Below are 21,189 nucleotides of genomic sequence, written 5' to 3' on the forward strand. Positions count from 1 at the left end.
ACGTTTGAATAGTGATTTGAATTTTTGTCATTGTCTAATATAATATAACACTTATGTTCGAAGCATGCGTATTGATCTTCGTATAATTAACATATATATATATATATATATATATATATATATATATATATATATATATATATATATATATATATATCCTGTCATTTTAGATCAAGGTTTAATTTGAAAAATACAATCGATGTAAATTTCGGTGAGAACTATCAGATTTTTCGAAATGGAAATAATACTCTCCCTATTTGTCAAAACATTAGACTTTTCGAAATACATATGTTGAACTATGCTACAAATATGCCATGTACGAAAGCTAAGCTACAGTTCCCCCGGCACTATTCAAAGCCTCATACGTATCAACGTCCGAAACTGCATGCACATTTGCAATGAATTTGAATGGTGCATGGTGATTGGTGAATCATTTTCCATTCAAATCTTACATTTCACATCCACAATATATAATAGTCAATATTTCCAAACTATAAGTACTAAACGAGCCTAGCTAATCAAAGATCCCCAAGGCCTTGAAAGCATTTTCAGAAGGCCATTTAGTTCATAAGTTCATTAATTTCCAGTAATATAATGAAGATAGCAGCATGCTTTCTTTCCATCCTTTTGATGCATGAATTTGCATGGTTACACGAAAGCTACTTCTACAAGGACTCATTAAAAGGAATAGGGATGTGGCCAACCGTGGTCGGTGTTTTTGCTGAGACGGTAAGTAAGATGAGACCTGCTCCACCACCACCACCGCCACCGAGAGCTGGCCAACTTATTCGACCAAGATTGGCCCCTTCACCACCACCACCACCACCGCCACCGCCCAAGAATACCCAACCTGCTCAATTAAGAAGAGCCCCTTCAAGACGACCACCACCTAGGGCTGCCCAACTTCTTCACCCAAGATTGGCCCCTTCTCCTCCACCACCGCAGTTATCTTTATTTTATTTTATGATAATCATTGCTCTAAAGTTTGTTATTATTTTTTTTTTTTCTCAGAAAAAAAAAAAAAAGTTTGTTATATTTTATTGCTTTTGTGATATTTCTTGAAGATATGGTTGTGGAATTTAGTTGAAATTGGAATAAATAAGAACTTTATTTTATTTTATTTTGAATTTTAGCGTTCCATTATATTGTTTTGTCATGGATTAAATTAGCCGCATATGGTAAGTGGTATAGTATATATGCATGTTATGATTTTGAACCACAAAAAAGGTTCACTCTGATCTGGAACTGAATATATGACTGCTATATCACATAGAGACTGCAAGTTCATCCATGGCATATTTTCAGATGGCACATAAAACCGAATGAAAATCACACAGAACATATAAGTTAAGGAGTAATTTCAACAATAAAGGTGTGGATTGGAATTAGAATCAATCAGTAACCTTCACACCTGTTAAGTAGACCTGGCATTGGATTATGCATTCGTCGATGTAGAAACCGGGCATGACCATCAGCCCGACCTTTGGTTTCTGCTCGCTGTTTTCGACGATGAAATTCTTCAAAACACTGTCCATATAATCTTCTGAGAACACACTTCCCTTCTTGACCTGAAAAATCTTCACGGGAGGCTCGAAAGAATATGCCAGCTTATGCAAAAGCCAGATGGATTTTGCCATCTTTAGAAAAACCTGGTAGAATGCTGTCCTTGGATGTCCACCCCCAGTGACATAGTTTCGTTGATCCAAGTTCCCGAAAAATGAGACCTCCATCCTTGGATGAAGCACTGCTAGGTATTTGCTTTTGCAAAACTTCCCGAAATTGGAATCTGGATTTTGGCCCACGGCATCTAGTGGATCCATTTCTCTCAATGCAAGATACTGGTGGAAGAAACTTTCCTTTGTTACTGTTGGATCCTCGGGTTTCACAGAGAAGCACTCTTCCTGAAACCCGCTGAACATTCTTTGGCAAATATGCGATTCGAATGCATATTTCTTGTGAGCTCTCTTTGCGTAGGTTACATCCGGCTCTATGGAGTTTGCTGCTTCATCGAGATCCCATCCAGCTGCTTTCATCATGTTAATAACTGGCTTGGAAAAATCATGGATAGCTCTATAGGCGGATTCCACAGATGACTTGAAAAGATCGGGCGTCAGATCCACCGAGAAGAATCCATTTTCACTGCCAATCCCATCACATTCTCGGGCTGATAAGCCCCTAAGTTTGAGGTTCTTCTCCAGCTTAACTTGCTTCTGACTCGCCTCCTGGATTTGTTGCTGCAACTGAACAATATCAGAATCTTTATTCTGAATCTCGGACTGGAATTTCTTCACCATCACCTCATATGTCTTCAACAAGCTTTGCTGCTCTTGAATTTCAGATGCTAATCGCGAGTCCTGAGGAGAAGCACAAACCGGCTTAGGGTTATGCTCCCGATAGAAATGCTTAAGTTCAGAGAGAGTCTTCAACTCCGAGATAACAAGTTTATCAGCACTCTGAATTTTGTCGGGGTCATAAGGAGTATGAGCAGATTGAAGTTGAATGTAGGCTGACTTCAAAGACGATACATTCGTAAAAATCTTAGATATTAGAGCTTCCAAAGCTTCCGGATTTTGATTTGCAGCTTCTTCCATAGGCTGGGGGTGAACCTTCTGGCTGTTGCAGTCACGGGGTTGGGTATCTCTTGCACCAGTATGTTGCATAGCTACTTGCAAAAATATGGAAATTAATCAAGCCACGGCCTATTCCTTAGGCTAATAAAACCTGTAAAGCATGCCACCATAAAGAACAAAAAAACCAAATTAGATACAGAAAGCTCTGATCTATTAACAGCTAGTATCCAAAAACAAGTCTCTCTCACTCTCTGTTTTTTTATTCTTTAATTCTCTCTCTCTCTCTCTCTCTCTCTCAGTGTAATATAATAAGTTTACACTGTTAAGCAGAGAATATCAAAGAGTGAATGGCAATTAAAGAATAAGCTATGCAGATGTTACCAGCAGAAATTTTTTAAAAAAATGTCAATACTTAACAAGAGCTGTGTTATATATATATATCCTAAATTACATTATATGCAAACACATATTACATGTTGTGTATGTACAACAAATCCAGAGGCACATTGCCGAACCACGTTGTCTTTTTTACTTTCTGCCATTTTTTCGATTCTTTATCTCAACATTACAGAAACAAATGCAGATCAGTTTCAGCTTTCCTTTGATAAGAACTGTCAACAATACTCATCCCCTAATCCCCCAGCATATTAACTGCAAATGAGAAAAAAAAAATAGTATGCAGCATTGTATAAACCCTAAGATCCAACATTTTTATATTGTAATGCAAAACTTGAGTGGTTTCTTCAAGCTAAAGCTTTCATTAGATGAACTTTTCCTAAGATTCTCCGGTTAATATACACATCTATCAGATCTACTCCCGTTTATCTGCAAGTATTTTAAACATCGGATGAACACAATTGCTCAAAAAACAGCCTAAATGGAAAGCAGAAAACGTAATTCGTAAATCAGAAAAGAGAACTTCAAAACGCAATGAACAATTTCAGTGCTAATTACTAATCATTTCCAGAAGAAGAAGAAAAAAGAAAAAAGAAAAGAGAAAAAAAAAAAAACTCGCCTTTACTGTAAGATTTTGAGGAGGCGACGACGCAGAGCTGCAGATAGCGAAAACTAAAGTTCAAGCCTTAGCATATCCGAGTTCCGGCTTCCATTGAAGCTGGTAACCGACATATTTCAAGGACGAAGAGGAAGGAAGCGAGCGAGGTGATAAAAGGTGGATATTTGGACCTAATATTTACCCAATATATTTTTGAAAATATTTAAAAAAAAATTGTAAATATTTACTCAGACATAAATATTAATTATTTCATAATTAAAAATATTATACAAATAAACAAAATTATTGCACCAATTTACTGATAAATACTCCACTAGTATATATCAGTTATCACAAACTCAATATAGAACAAAAATATGATGTCTCAAATCTAAAATATTTTAAAATTTTAGGCAATCAAACATCCTAGTTGTGTATACTATCATTAATATCTCCTTAAAAAGGTACAAACTTGAAATCATGCTCATTTGCATATAAGTTGATAAATTAAAATTGAGAAAATGGCACTTTTCTCCCATAATTTATACACTTATAGCATTTTTTTTCCTTTGAATTATTAATGTAAGCACATTAGTTCCATCAATTATTTTAAAAGTGACGATTTCCCCTCCCCTCCCCCCCCCCCCTCCCCCGATATATTAAATTGACATTTTTATCCTTAAAATAAATATTTTATTTATTATTTTTCTCCAACAAATTATTGTGTATACGTAGGGATGACCACGGTTCGATTCAAATTGAACCGGACACTATAGCAATCGAATTAAAAATTTCCGGTTATGATTCAGATACAGAACCCAATATTTGGATTTTAGTTTATTGAAATTATTAATCGAAAAAACTGGATCCTGAATCGTGAATCGGCAGTTCCGGATCCGGTTCGCGATTTTGAACCGTCTTTTTTTTTTTAAATTTTAAAATAGTCTAAATTCAACAATAAATATATTTTATTTTTTTCAGTTCCGAGCATGAACCAGCCGTCCCGGTTTGTGATTTTAATAAACTCTAAATATCGGGTTTCGAGTCTAAATTATAATTAGAATATTTTGATTTGGTTGTTATATTGTCTGTTTGGTTTAAACCAAATTGTGGTCATAATTTGTTGGATAAGAAAAATAAATGAAATATTTATTTTAAAGGTAAATATGTCCATTTAACATTTCAGAGAAAAAAATAGTCACTTAAATAATTCAGGAAAAAAAGTGCTACAAGTATATAACTCAAGGAGAAAAAGTGTCATTTTCCCATTAAAATATGACAATCTCGTGTCCGTAAATTTATTTTCACTAATATCTTAGGGTGTGTTTGGTTCGCACATAGGAATCGGAATCGGAATGGGTATCAAATACTTGGTAATGGTAATGGGTTTTGGTGAAAGTATTTAACATGTTTGGTAGTATGGTGGAATGGGAATGGTTACTAATAATAGTGCTTGAAAATGAATAAGGGAATGAAACCCTTATTCTATTTGGGTATGGATTTTTCAATTGATGGGGTATTCGAAACCCATAGTGGTTTTCTAAAAACCTATCAACCAAACAACAACAATCACTTTCATACCCATTTCTATGGGCAAAACCCACCAACCAAACACACCCTTATTGTTTTCGACCCAAGAGACACATTCACAATTTTTTTTTTGGTCAGAAATTTGTTGATTTAGGTTAGAAATTCTTTTAAAATTTGTGTATAATAATAAGAGATAAATGAGTTTCTAAATTTTTTATTAATTAGAAAATAGCTAGAAATTTTTCTAAGAACTTTTGATTAGTTAGGAAATGGTATATAAATGTTTCCGAATGAGTATAAAAATCATTTTTAAACCGGAAAACGGTACCCTCATGGAATTTCTATGCAACATAGATTACAAAATTTATGAGACTGTCAAAAATTGTAGTAGATCAGGATACCCTAGTGCAACATTAGTCTATTTGGTTCAAAAGAGTCTTTGACGTGACTAGTTAAGCTTCTTGGGTGTTCTCCACCTTTCAATTAGAAAAATGTTCGAATGTTATATATGTCTACATGATACATGTGATATCTTATATTTAAGCATAGATAATTTATAAATTTAACTCATTCATTAATGAAAGTTGATTTATAAATAAGATTCAAAATTGATTTAAAAAAAAAAAAAAGAAAAACATTAATCTTAAAATATTATTTTAATAAGAATATGATGGATCTCAGTGTTGCGCTATGCTGACTTTTCAGTGGATCATCATCCTGAATGTTTAACCACATAATTCTTTAGCTATCTGATTGTCATATTATACTTAAAACCAATTGGTGATAAGTAGGTACTTTTCAGTGGATCATCATCCTAAATGTTTAACCACATAATTCTTTAGCTATCTGATTGTCATATTATACTTAAAACCAATTGGTGATAAGTAGGTAGATATTAACCATTTAACCACACCCATCCATGGTAAATCACAACGCTATGTCTCGAATCAAGCAATGCTGAACTCGCCGACACCAAACAATATATATATATATATATATATATATATATATATATATATATATATATATATATATATATATATATTAATCAAAGTTTAAGCTCAAACATCTATCTCACAGCATAACAAAGGGAATTTGAAATAAATAAATTGAAAAAACATTAACTAGAGGTGGTGGTGAAAGAGATGATGAGAAGTCATCACAATTCACAACAAGCGTGCCAAGTTCGCCATGTTTATGTTCCCCACTTTCCACCAAAAGAGAAAAAGGCATTTATATAATATTGACAATTAATAATTTAATATTAACCCAATTGTTCAATAATTATTAAATAAATAAATTGAAAAATGACTAACCAAAATTCTCAATAATTTATTTCTTATCGATCAAACAATATAATTGTCAAGCACCTTATGCTTAGATAGCATGTAGTGACTTCTCCTATATGGAAAGTAATGAGATCGAGCTTCGGTGGAGGCGTTGTTGACTCTTCGTGCTTCAACAAGTTGAGAAAGTATGTATGAACAAATACTATATTGTAACAGAGTCGGTAGCTTTAAAAAAATGAATTGTTATTATTGAGTTAATACCAGCCAAGGTCCCTCGAGTATAGTGGTTTCGCCACCTAAGGTCCTAAACTTTCAAATCAACCCTCCGAGATCCTCCATGTTTCAAAAATGACCTGCCATAGTCCTTCCGTTAGTGTTTGCTGTTTGAACCGTTAAATGTGAGGGCATTATCAACATTTCACATTTTTCTCACCCAAAAAAAAAAAAAAGATTACAAAAACTTATATTATTTTGTTTTTAATTTAATTAAACCCATTCGAAATAGTCAGATCGCCGTTATCAAAACGACGGGACGACGCCGTAGCGATGATCGGCGACGAAATCAGCAGAGAACCAACCAACTGCGTCAACACTTCCGCTTCTCTCTGTATCTTAACACTTTCCCCTCTCTCTCCTTCACAACCAACTGCGTCGTGGAATTGCTTAGATCTTCGCCGCCTGTCACGTTTTGCCCCAGAGGATATGGTATTTCCAACGCAGCGCTCCAGTCCGGCACCACCCCTGCATCCAACGACGACGAAGAAACCTGAATGTATATCCGGAAGTATCTTTCGACGCCATCGCCGACGGGATTGACGTCCTCTGCGGCGTCCGCTTCACAGCGGCTTCGTGCTCCTATGCTGGAACCCTAATTTCACCCCCAAAAGGCTCTACCTCAACTACACAACCCCACTTTCTAGCCTCACAATCGGCGATACCCAATTTGCGGTCTAACAAACGGGTGAACCCTCAACACCCTGTGCTGGTGCGGCGGCGCGTCTATTTTGAACGAACAAAATGTGTCATCGGATTCATCGGAATTCCAGTCAATTTCATCCAGGTCAGGGTTTACTTGCGGGGTCCTGAAATCCTCAAATAGGGTTGCGTGCTAGGGAACAACATCAATCGCCTCAGACCTAGAAACACAGTTCCAGAATGAATCAATGGAGGATATTAATGCCGGCGGGAGCTTTGCTTGCGGGATAAACACCTCCGGCTTTGTAATCTGCAAAGGAAGCAACAAAAATGGCGAATTGGAAGTGTCGTTCAATTCCGCTTACGAGTACATCGGATTTGCGTTAGGGTTAAACCATAGCTGCACAATCTGGAGAGTGAATCAGACCGTTGTGTGTTAGGGACGAAACAGTGCGCTTTCGAGTAGCATAGTGGCCAGCGTCCCCTTTGAATCCATTGTTTCCGGCCCAGATTTCACCGGTGGATTGAGAACAAGCATTTTTTCAGTGGTTTGGGTGAGAAAAATGTGAAAGGTCGATTATGCCCTCATATTTCACGGCTGAAACGGAAAACACTAACGGAAGGACTATGGCTGGTCAATTTTAAAACATGGAGGATCCCGGATGGTTGATTTAAAAGTTTAGGACCATAGGTGGTGGAACCACTATATTCGAGGGACCTTGGCTAGTATTAAATCTTTCGAAAAAATTAAGTTGGTAAAGTGTGAACATTTGAACTTCATTGACCAATCACCCATCAAATCTTTGGAAAAATCTCACCAATCACCATCAATTTTTAAAGAAAGATTATTCCTTTCAATGAGAACGGACACAATAGACTTTAAACCTAAAGAAGAATTCATCCAAAATTACAATTAGATCCAAGTGTAGAAGAATTCTTTGAGTTTAATATATACTTTATAATTTTTCTTGAGTAATGTAAAATTGTATTAACTATCTTTAATAATTTTAAAGTACGCAATATATACAATTTTACTAAACATATATATACAATATGTTAATATAGTTTCTTATGTACCATGTATAAAATAATACACTATTATATTAAATATTCTCTTATCTACAAGAAAGTCAGTAATTGCTACTCAAATAATGTATGTTTTGGATGAACTCCGACTGCGTTGAAATTTAATTTAAATTATTCATAATTATCCAACTTAAATCAAAAAAATGATATACTTGCAGTCTTGTGATCCAACATAATTGACCAACTCAAACTACTAGGGAGATTGCCAACCATCAACTTAATTGCCATTATAAAATATTTTCCGCATATATATATCAACCATGAATAAACAAACAAGCTTGCATTCCTCTGTGGACTGCACAACTTCCATAAAATTAAAAGCTTTTAATTTATTTCAGGCTATACTGTTATATATATATATATTCACTAGAGAACATGAATGCTGCATAAATAGTATAGTATAGTATAGTAGTAGCTAGCTAGCAAATTAAACTAAGATGAAAGTGTTATTATCATATATTATGGTGTTAATGTTGCTTCATGGTTTGGCACTCGCCAACGGGAGCAAGATTGTGAAGATGAGCTATGGCGGCGGATATTGATGGCCATGAGTACGAACAGTCATCAAGAACGGTAAACGCGCCATCCACCATCTCCCAAGGCAAACCCCTTAACTCATTTTTATCAGACGGCGCTGCTTCCGCCACCGCGCCGCCGACTATAAAATCTTGGCATTTTGCTGGATTATTAAACAGTTTGGGTTTGTTTGGTAATTTTAACTCTCTGATACATCTATATAAAGAGTTTGGTTTTGTATTTAGCTGTCAATATTGTACCATTGATATTAGGCTTATAAATTGAGCAATTCACGAAAGATGTGTAATAATTCATGTTCATTTCACAAAAGATAACAAAGAAATTAAAATGAAGTATTAGGGAATGTAATAAGTTATTGGATGGGTGGTTTAATTTGCTAGGTTGCGCCATTAAGTTCTTAATGGGTGGAGTAAGCCATTTGTTGATTTTGTCAAAATAAATGTCGGGTGGGTTGTGGCATAGTATTCGTACTAAAAAATCGCGAGTTTAATTCTTGTCAATATCCAATTGATTGAGCTTGTTGTATGTGATTTTTTTAATACGAATTTGTATGGTTTACGAATTACGGAGTATTACACAAAAGTGAGAAATTACCTAATTCATATATTCGGGTAGTAACTACGAATTTTTCTTGTCATAAAAAATTAAATGTTAATAGTTGTGTTTATGGTTAGCTGGGGAAGTAATGGTAAGGGAGTCATTGTGAATGGATATGAATTTTCTGTATATTCACAATCTCATAACAAAAAATTCATAATCTCATAACAGAAAATTCATAATTTTATAATAGAAAATTCATAATCTCATAAAAGAAAAACATTTATTAAATTATGAATTTTCCGTTATGCGATTATGAATTTACAGTTATGAATTTTCTATACATTCATAATTTCATAACAAAAAATTCATAATCTCATAACAGAAAATTCATAATCTCATAAAAGAAAATTCATAATTTCATAACTGCACATTCATAAATTCATGCCAGCACATTCATAATTTATGAGTGTTGAAGAAACTTGTGCGAAAAGGAAGTGAAACCGCAAAATGTGAATATGAAGAAGAAAAATCGCGCTGTTAATTTTAAAAAAAAAAAAAATTAATAGAAGATAACTGTGCCCGTAGATACCATTACCGTTTGGGACTGTGTTCACCATCGTTCCATGGCATAACGATTGATTGCAGTAGCCTAATACGGAACTTTGAACTATTTTTAAAGATTTGTATTTGCGTTGGGATAACAGGTATCAAAAATGATTGTTGTAAAAAAAAAAAAAAAAAGGTTATTTGCTTGCAATTTAATGCATTAAGGGGAGAGGTGATCGGCAGGACCCACATAATATGATTGATACTATTTGAGAGTTGATTGATCGAGTTTGGATATGTATGTTTAAGTATACTCACAGTACAATAAAGCGATTCAATATACTGATTGGAAATTTCACGTGATTATTTTCTTACTGAATTACAATTCTTTTATAATACTCTACATAGTTTAAAATCTTTACTCTATTTTGAATCTTGGTAGACTTAAATAATCTAAACTTCTGTAATTTCATTTATTTTTCTCCTTAGTAAACTTTTACAATTTCGTTTAAAATTTTTATCCTTTTGGGTAGGGCTCCGGAGGGATCCACTTTGGTCCAACGAGCCACCGTGGTCCTAGTCAAACCATAGTGGAGGACAATTAACCAATGAGGGTGTTTCTGGGCTGACCAGTTGACTAGTCTATACAATGGGCAATTGATATTCTTTGATTTCTTTGTGAGATATGATAGGCTGGCGGGAAATGTAACAACTTATCGGGCATGTAACATATCATCGATATTCTGGACTTTCACTTGACTTCTCTAATTTGTCATTGGTCATTGGCTAGTCTGATTGCTTGGTTGACAACTTCCCAACTAGCTTCTTAGTTGATCTGTTAGTCCATTGGTTGGATTTGTAAGTTAGACAATTTGAGCCTGATTTATTCTTTTATTTATTTGAACCACTTGTAGCCTAGTTATTTTGGAAATTTCAAAAAAAAAAATTCACACGAGCTTAGTTCACTAGTTCAATAGACAATATTTGAAAGAAAAGACCAAGGTTTGAACATCAATAACGGCAGTGTGGCGATAATGCTCAAAGTGACAGATCATATCACTTGTGCGCACCGGCATTTGACCTTGTTGAGTTATTGAGTCACCGTGATTTACATCCTTTATTGAGTGTGTTCTGTCGGGCCAGGTGTCAGGAGCTCTTTGGGCTGAGGATTCAACCTTTTGGGGAAGGAAATTGCCAAAAAAAGTTGCATAATTTACATAAGAGCATCTACATCAGAGGAGAAATGGGGGAGAATTCACTACTTTTGAGGTCAAAATGCCATGGTGGCAGAGAGAGAATCAAGAGAGAGAAGGGGTGGGGAGCATCTGCAAATGTTGGGATATTACTCTGCCCAAAAAAAAAAAATTAATGATGGAGGAAAGAGAACCAATAAAGAAATGACATGTTTATTTTTTATATATTTTTTTTATAAAATCAGTTTGATTTTTTTTTTCCCTCCCCTCCCACATTATTCTCTTTCCTACTCACTCTTGCATTCTCCCCCTAATATCTCAACTGATATGAATGCTCTAAACAATATTATCAAAATTGACAACTCTCCTTCGTTGACTTCACTTCCATTAGAGATTGGTTTTCAATTCAAACATTTCAGGCGCAGACGCGTACATGATAATGTTTGTGGAGTATTATATATAATATTCACTACATACTACAAATGAATGCATATACCATATATATGTTGTAGTAGCGAACGAAGATGAAAGTGGTATCATATATTATGGTGTTAATAATGTTGGTTCAGGGTTTGGCACTCAGCAATGGGGACATGATTGTGAAGATGATGATGAGCTATGGCGGCGTGAGAGCCACATCAGAGGCGGTGGCCGTGAATCCATTAAATGGTCATGAATACGAGCAATCATCAAGATCGGTAATAGGACCACCGTCTCCCAAGGCCAATACCAGGGGTCATCAGGATTTTCCGCCACCACCGCTCGTCTCCCTTGTCGTGACGTCAAAGCTGCTTCCGCCGCGGCCGCCGCCACGACGCCGCCTACGACTTTAAATTTGGTGATCCCCGGCCTCTTTATCTTGGCTCAAGGATAGATGTTCGGCCAACTGTACGTCATCGTAGAAACAGATGGTCTTTATCCTCCCTTTTGTAATTTGATTCTTACTCATTAATCTATTCGTTGTTTAGTTTTCAATATAAAAATAAAGAGTTAATTCCGCAATGGTCTTCTAACTATTGGGATTTTTTTAAATTGGTCATCGTCTTTTAATTTGGACAAAATAAAGAGTTAATTCCGCAATGGTCTTCTAGCATTGATCATTCCATAAACTTTCAGTTACTTAGTTAGTGTATGGGTTAAAACGGTCATTTCATTAACTTCTTTCATTATTCTTCATTTCTTTCTTCTTTCTAAAAAAGAGATGATAAAACTCAGCCATATATCTAAACCTCGGTAATTTATTGATTCTAAATTTACTTTCAGAAGCACAAACCGTGCTTAAACCCCAAAATGACTGTGCGTCCTTCTCAGAACACGAATTTTAAGAATGTACGGACGTGAGAGACTGAAAAAACACAGACAACCGGAACCATTCCGAGCAGGCGACACAAACAATTCCATATATCAACAAATTGAGTAGATCCACGAGTAGCAATGCTGCAAATCTATGGCAATGGAAAGCTAAATGCGTAGTTCATCCAAATAATTGGAGCAGAAAACTTACCGACCAAGCAGATTCGATCAGTTTGGATGAACTAATCCCATGATGGCTCTCCCATGGGTTTTATCATTTTTTTTAAATTTTTAAAATGATATATTCTGAGTAGTATAATTACTGTACCTGGGCAGCCTTGTTGCTGATTGAGCTAATTACTTGATTAGTTTTAGTATACTTTGTTTTTATCTAATGAGTGAAACATGTTATGTTACTGTGCCGAGATTTAGTGGACGTTAAAGGAAATGAGGAAGAAGAAATAAGCTAATGAAATGACCATTTTAACTCATATACTAACACCTAACTAACTAAAGGTTGACGAAAGGACTAATGCTGGAACAAATTTGATAGTCAAGGATCTATTTTGTCCAAATTAAAAGACGATGACCAATTTTGAAAAATCGCAATAATCGAAGGACCATAGCTGGAATTAACTCTAAAAATATATATAGAACCTTTTTTTAAAGTATAATTTGGTAGAAATATCCAAAGTATCTTATCTTATCTTACTTCTTATCTTTATCTTACTATCTAAGTATCTTACTATATCTTACTTCTTACTATATCTTACTATCTTACTTCTTACTATATATATAAAAGCCACAAATTTAGGGATTCATAATAGAGCCAAAACTTTCCGCTCAAAAATATCAGTGCCGTATTAGTGTGTATATACAACATTCCAGTTGTAGTCGTCTTAGGAAGTTTATACAATCTTCCGTATTTATACTTCACATTTTTGGAAGTTTAATGCTTAGTAAAAGGGATTACCATATTAATTAAATCTTTGGCTTTCCATGAAAGCCTATTAGATATCCGAAATCTTTGACTTTCTAATGAAAGCCAATTCAATATTGGAAACAATCGGAAGCTTCTACATAGAGGTTTTTTTCTTATAAAACACATCGGATCAAATCCATGTGAGCGTAAACCGGCAAATTATTGTGTGGACCATGGTCCACACAATGTTAGGTAGACCATAACAAAAAGTACATTTTTAATATACAGAATGTACATTATTTTTGTACTGAATGTACATTATACAATATAATGTACACTCAGTACAAAAATAATGTACATCCCCTGAAAAAAATGTCCATTATTTTTGTATTGAATGTACATTATCTTTGTACTAAATGTACATTATTTTACAGTATATAAAATATGGTCCACACAACTTGCGTGGTCCATGGTCCACACAATAATGATTGGCGTAAACCACAGTAATTAGTTTTGTATAAAATACAAATCATCATCAACCGAAAAAATGGTTCAAACTGCATAAGAACCATTCGTGTATTTGAATGTAGGCTGACTTCAAAGACGATACATTCGTAAAAAAACCAAATTAGATACAGAAGGCTCTGATCTATTAACAGCTAGTATCCAAAAACAAGTCTCTCTCTCTCTGTTTTTTTATTCTTTAATTCTCTCTCTCTCTCTCTCTCTCTCTAATATAATAAGTTTACACTGTTAAGCAGAGAATATCAAATAGTGAATGGCAATTAAAGAATAAGCTATGCAGATGTTACCAGCAGAAATTAAAAAAAAAATGTCAATACTTAACAACAAGAGCTGTGTTTTATATATAGTCTAAATTACATTATATGGAAACACATATTACATGTTGTGTATGAGACATACACAACAAATCCAGAGGCACATTGCCTAACCACATTGTGTTTTTTACTTTCTGCCATTTCTTCGATTCTTTATCTCAACATTACAGAAACAAATGCAGATCAGTTTAAGCTTTCCTTTGACAAGAACTGTCAACAATACTCATCCCCTAAACCCCCCAGCATATTAACTGCAGATGCGAAAAAATAGTACGCAGCATTGTATAAATCCTAACAGGTCGTCGTTTGGTTGGGAGTAAAGAATTAGGGTGGAAAGGAATTGCAATTCGATGAGAAAAGAATAAGGTGGGAATAAAGCATGAATTCAAATTACATTGTTTGGTAGGGATAAATATAATTATTGGGTAGGGAATGAAAAAAGTGATATAAAGACTAAAATGTCCTTGTGTAATAATAATAGTAGTAATAAATTAATAATCAAGGGTACTTTTGTCATTTCATCATTTTTCCTTTTCCCACAACCACCGAATTGCAATTCATAGGTGGGTGCCCATGAATTACAATTCAGCAAAATGAGGGAATTGCAATTCCCTCCAACCAAACGGCGTAATTGTGGTTTCCACTGAATTGCAATTCAACTACAGCCAAATTACGCCCAACATCTTAATATTGTAATGCAAATCTTGAGTGGTTTCTTCAAGCTAAAGCTTTCAATAGATGAACTTTTCCTAAGATTCTCCGGTTAATATACACATCTATTAGATCTACTCCCGTTTATCTGTAAGTATTTTAAACATCGGTTGAACACAATTGCTCAAAAAACAGCCTAAATGGAAAGCAGCAAATGTAATTCGTAAATCAGAAAAAGAGAACTTCAAAACGCAATGAACGATTTCAATGTGTCACGGTCCTAGGGTTTAGAGTAGAGAGAGAGAGAGAGAGAGAGAGAGAGAGAGAGAGAGAGAGAGAGAGGGAGAGAAGATTGAAGAGAAGAAGAATGATTTCATTACAGTTTGGTGAATGCCACATACACTGCCAGCTAACCCCTTTTATAATCGTTCTTAACCGCTATTCCAATGCTTAAACGACACCGTTTCGGTTCTTATATACTAAACCGGTCACTTATTGGAACGACGACGTTTTGCTTAGTGTAACCGTCTTCAACCGCTGAGGCGTCAAGCGACGTCGTTTGCTCTTATTTCTCCTGGCCATTTGCTGCGATCATTACATCATCCCCTCCTTTACTGGATCCTTGACCCCAAGGATCGAAATCTGGAAATTGTTTCTTGATGTGGTGGAAGTCTTCCCATGTGGCAGCCTCTTCTGGCAAATTTGCCCATTGAACTAAAATCTGTGTGACAGCCTTGTTGTCCCTCTTCACCAATCTCTTACTCAATGCTGCCAAGGGCTGAGCCAATAACTCTCCTTCTCTACCCACCGAGGGTGGTTCCAATTGTGGTGTCACATGATCCCCCACCTTCTTTTTCAGTAGAGAAATGTGGAAGACATGATGGACTTGAGCTCCTGGAGGTAATGCCAACCTGCAGGCCACAGGACCTACTTTTGCTATAACCTGGTAAGGGCCATAGTATTTAGATGAGAGTTTGATGTTGGACCTTACTGCCACTGTAAGTTGCTTGTAGGGTTGGACCTTTAAATACACCCAATCCCCAATTTGCAAGGTCCTTTCACTCCTTTTTCTATCAGCCTGCTGCTTCATTCTATGCTGAGCTATCCTCAGATTCTCCTTCAATATTGCCAACATAGTCTCTCTCCTTTCCAACCAGCTCCCTTCCTCTCTCTTCTGCCCCATTTCCAGAGCTAACATAGGTGGTGCATACCCATAGAGGGCTTGGAAAGGGGTGCACTGCAAGGATGTGTGGAAGTTGGTGTTATACCAATATTCTGCTAGGTGCAGCCACTGGGCCCAAACCTTTGGTTTGCTGAACACCATACACCTTAAATAAGTTTCCAAACACCTGTTGACTCTCTCAGTTTGTCCATCTGATTGTGGATGGTAGGCAGTAGACATGCTCAATTGAACTTGCAGCTGCTTGAAAAGAGATTGCCAGAATCTGCTGAGGAACACTCTATCTCTGTCAGTCACAATGTCTCTTGGTAACCCATGTAACTTGTAGATATTTTCCATAAAAATGTTGGCCACACCCTCAGCAGAGTATGGATGGACTAAGCCCATGAAATGACTATACTTGGTGAGTCTATCCACCACCACAAGAATCACTTCCTTTCCTTGGGATTTTGGCAATCCTTCAATGAAATCCATTGAAATTCCCTTCCAAGCTTGATCAGGGATGGCCAGAGGCTGTAGTAGTCCTGGAGTTGCAACATTTTCAGCCTTGCATCTTTGACATACATCACATCTTTCCACTACTGACTTAACATCCAGTTTCATTTTCTGCCAGTAAAATAGTGATCTGAGCCTTTGGTAAGTCCATTGTTGTCCTGAATGCCCCCCCAATGAAGAGTCATGCATTTGCAGGATTAGTTTGTTTCTCAAGTCACCCTTTTCTCCCACATAAATCCTTTGTTTGTACCTGATGAGCCCCTCAGCTATAGCAATGTTGGGATCAACCCCAGGTGTAATCAGATTGACTGTCAACTGCTCCTGAGCCCATTCATCCCCCTCATAACTGTGAAGCACCTCTTCAATCCATTGTGGCCTGATAGCTAGTACAGTATTGAGCTCAGAATTACTTACTTCAGGTTCCTGACTCATTTCCCTTCTGGAGAGTGCATCAGCAGCCCCATTGTCACTCCCCCTTTTATATTGTATTGTATAGTGCAACCCCAAAAGTTTGGACAAGCCTCTCAGTTGTGTGGCAGTGGTGATCTTCTGATCCAATAAGAACTTCAAACTGTGGTGATCAGTTTGAATAATGAATTTCCTCCCTACTAGATAAGCTCTTCATTTCTCCACTGCATTGATGATGGCCATGTATTCCTTTTCATATATGGATAGACCTAGGTGCTTATCTCCAAAGGCTTTGCTGAAATAAGCAATAGGTCTTCCCTCTTGGATTAACACTGCTCCCATCCCCTTATGGCAAGCATCTGCTTCAACTATAAAAATTTTCTGGAAATCAGGAAGAGCCAAGACTGGAGCTGAGCATATAGCCCTTTTTAAGTTTTCAAAAGCAGTCTCAGCTTCTTTAGTCCACTGAAAGGCATTTTTCTTCAACATTTTTGTCAATGGCACATTGGCATGCTAATCATTCCATAGCTCTTGATAAATCTCCTATAGTATCCAGTCAAGCCTAGGAAGCCCCTCAAACTCTTGATAGTTGTAGGTTTAGGCCATTCTGCTACTGCTTGCAACTTTGAGGGATCAGTATGCAACCCAAGCTCAGATATTATATGGCCTAAGTACTCAACTTCTCTCATTGCAAAAGCACACTTACTAAGCTTAGCCAACAGCTTGTGTTCCTTCATCAATTCTAGGACTGCCTTGAGGTGTTCCCAATGCATACTCAGTTCATGGCTGTAGATCAATATATCATCAAAAAATACCAAAACAAACCTTCTCAGCAATGGCTTGAACACATAGTTCATCAGTGCTTGGAAAGTGGCAGGAGCATTAGTTAGGCCAAATGGCATAACTCTGAATTCATATAGGCCTTGATGTGTTTTGAATGCAGTCTTATATTCTTCCCCTTCCCTCATCCTTACTTGATGGTATCCTGCCCTTAGATCCAACTTGGTGAAATACCTTGATCCAGCAAGCTCAGAAAAAAGGTCCTCCACTACTGGGATTGGAAACTTGTTTTTAACAGTGATGTTATTCAAAGCCCTATAATCAATGCAAAACCTCCAGGTGTTGTCTTTTTTAGGCACTAGCAATACATGTGAGGCAAAAGGGGATACACTCTCAGCAATGACCCCACTCTTTAACATTTCTTCAACCATCTCTTCTATAACATTTTTTTGGTCAAAGGAATACCTGTATGGTTTGATGTTTACAGGTTGTGCCCCTGGCAATAAAGGAATGGAGTGGTCATACAACCTCCTGGGAGGCAGGTCCTTTGGCTCTTCAAATAAATCCTGGAACTGCTGTAGTAATTCAGTTAGTTCCTTGTATTCAGTCTGCACCACCACCTTGCAGTATACACTGCATTCATTATTTCCTCTTTCCTGCCTTACTCCTTCACATTGCACCAGGAACCCTTGGATCCCATACTGCTGCCACTTCTTCAACTCCTTCTTGGACACCTCCTGCAATCTACCAGCCTTCTTGGTCAACCCCCTTAATGTTACTTGCTGTCCTTCTTTAATGAATGAAATACCAGGTGGCCTTGTATGGAGTTGGATAGGGGCATACCGGTCTATCCAATCCATGCCAAGGACCATGTCACATCCTCCTAACCTTAGCAACCTGAAGTCCTTTTCAAAGGTTTCTCCTTGGATTTGCCACCTCAGTCTTCTACAAATGGCATCACAACTGATCTGTTCTCCATTAGCAACAGTTACTCTCAGTATTTGGGCTTTCTCTGGCTCTCTTCTTAGTTGTGTGAGAATTTTTGGATCTAAGAAGCTATGAGTGCTTCCACTATCCACTAGTATCACCATTGGTTGCCTCTGCACTACTCCCATCAACTTGATGGTATTCAATCCCTCCCCACCCAACACAGCACATAGGGAGATCTCAACTTGTTCCTTAGTCTCAATTCCTTCCAGTTCCTCAGTACTGATTCCATCAGAAGCATCCTGAAATTCCCCTTCCTCAACAACATGGAAGGTGTTTCCCTTGCACTTGTGCCTAGGTTGCCATGGCTCAAAGCACTTAAAACACTTATTCTACTCTCTTAGTTGAGATCTGATCTTAACACTCTCAGGTCCTTTTGCAGTGCTACTTAGAGTATTGGAGGCTGTAGATCCTTGGGAGTTTGTAGGCTTTTGATTAGGTAGGGTACTGTGTGTTCTAGGAGTGGTGGAATATGGTTGAGTTAAGGTGTTTCTGTTTTTGTACTGGTGTGTGTTTTTTGGTGGTTCATTAAACTTAAAACCCCATTTCCAACTGTCTAGCATTCCACATTGCATCTGCTAGTGTCTTAGGCTGAGTAGTTCTCACAAAGCCCCTCAGATTTGGTTTAAGTCTGGCTATGTATGCTTCTAGGAAATAGAGATCATTGAGGGTGGGGTGGTTTTGAATCAGAAGGCTCTTAAATTCCTCAAACCTATCATTGAACTCCATAACCCCTCCATTCTGTCTGAAATTGGTGAACTCCTCCATCACTACTCCACTGTCATCACCAAATCGTCTACAAACTGCCTCAGCAAAATGCGACCATTGGAATGGTTCATCCAAACCAGTGAGGTAACCTTCATACCACAGGCCTATTCTTCCAGTTAAGTTCACATATAACACATGCATGACTTCAATCTGGGGAATATGAGACATTTGCAAAAATCGTTCACATCTACTGATCCACAACTTAGGTTGTTCATAATCAAATGGTGGAAAATCATATCGATACCTCATGAGTGGGAATTCCATGGCTCGTCTTTGAGGGATCTGTGTCCGGACTTCTCTCCTTGTCCAGTTTGCACCAAATCCTTCGAATTCTACCTCCCTGTCCGAGTCCCCTGCACCAGCTAATTACGTCGCTGGTGCCTTTCCTGGCCTTTGTACTGATGGATGCTGTCCTTGGTGAGACAACGCTGGAAGTTCATTCCTGACTCCATTTACAGATGATCCACCTGGGATAGTGGACATCAGTGGTGGCGGAGGTCGATTGAGCCGAATTGTCTCTGCGATCTCGTCCTTCCATTCATTCATCTTTCCTTCCATTTGAGCTACCAGCCGCTCTACTAGCTCGGTCATAGTCTGTTTGTGTGTGTCCATTTGCTCGCTCAAATCAGCTACAACTATCTCTAGTTTTTTCAGTCTTGCCTCCATTGGGCTCTGATACCAGATGTCATGGTCCTAGGGTTTAGAGTAGAGAGAGAGAGAGAGAGAGAGAGAGAGAGAGAGAGAGAGGGAGAGAAGATTGAAGAGAAGAAGAATGATTTCATTACAGTTTGGTGAATGCCACATACACTGCCAGCTAACCCCTTTTATAACCGTTCTTAACAGCTATTACAATGCTTAAACGACACCGTTTCGGTTCTTATATACTAAACCGGTCACTTATTGGAACGATGACGTTTTGCTTAGTGTAACCGTCTTCAACCGCTGAGGCGTCAAGCGACGTCGTTTGCTCTTATTTCTCATGGCCATTTGCTGCGATCATTACACAATGCTAATTGCTATTCATTTCCTAAAAAAAAAAAAAAATACTCGCCTTTACTGTGAGATTTTGAGGAGGCGAAGACGCAGAGCTGCAGAGAGCGGAAACTAAAGTTCAAGCCTTAGCCTATCCGAGTTCCGGCTTCCATTGAAGCTGGTAACCGACATATTTCAAGGACGAAGAAGAAGAAAGAAGCGAGGGAGATGATAAAAGGTGGATATTTGGACCTAATATTTACTCAATATATTTTTGAAAATATTAAAAAAAATTTGTAAATATTTACTCTTAATATACATAAATATTAATTATTTCATAATTAAGAATATTATATTATACAAATAAACAAAATTATTGCACCATGTTACTGATAAATACTTCAATAGTAGATATCAGTTATCACAAACTCAATTTAGAATAAAAATATAATGTTTAAACTTTAAAATATTTAAAAAATTTAAACAATCAAAGATTCTAATTGTTTATATTTTCATTAATATGGGTATGTTTGGCAGAGCTTATTTAGGAGCTTATAACTTATTTTAAGCTACTAATAACCTATAAGCTCTGTTTGGTAATGTTCTTAAAATAAGCTCCTAGCTTAAAATAAAAGCTTATTTTGGAATGCTACCTAAGGTAGCGTTTCAAAATAAGCTCCTAGCTTCCTAACTT

General features: G+C 36.9%; 2 protein-coding genes across 2 annotated transcripts; both read right to left on the reverse strand.

Annotated features, from left to right (window-relative positions):
* Nucleotides 1-1,235: 1,235 nt before the first annotated feature.
* LOC109148060 (IRK-interacting protein-like) lies at nt 1,236-3,742 on the reverse strand. Its single transcript, XM_019295811.1, has 2 exons — nt 3,586-3,742; nt 1,236-2,721 (listed from the first exon to the last, which is right to left on the reverse strand). The coding sequence occupies exon 2, from the start codon at nt 2,658-2,660 to the stop codon at nt 1,392-1,394; it is 1,269 nt and encodes a 422-aa protein (XP_019151356.1). The 5' UTR covers nt 2,661-2,721; nt 3,586-3,742; the 3' UTR covers nt 1,236-1,391.
* A 13,740-nt stretch (nt 3,743-17,482) lies between these two features.
* LOC109147849 lies at nt 17,483-20,189 on the reverse strand. Its single transcript, XM_019295507.1, has 3 exons — nt 19,905-20,189; nt 19,297-19,673; nt 17,483-19,049 (listed from the first exon to the last, which is right to left on the reverse strand). The coding sequence occupies exons 1-3, from the start codon at nt 20,187-20,189 to the stop codon at nt 17,483-17,485; spliced, it is 2,229 nt and encodes a 742-aa protein (XP_019151052.1).
* Nucleotides 20,190-21,189: the final 1,000 nt, after the last annotated feature.

Source organism: Ipomoea nil, unplaced genomic scaffold, assembly GCF_001879475.1.
Source record: "Ipomoea nil cultivar Tokyo-kokei standard unplaced genomic scaffold, Asagao_1.1 scaffold2036, whole genome shotgun sequence".
In the NCBI taxonomy this organism is placed as follows: Eukaryota; Viridiplantae; Streptophyta; class Magnoliopsida; order Solanales; family Convolvulaceae; genus Ipomoea; species Ipomoea nil.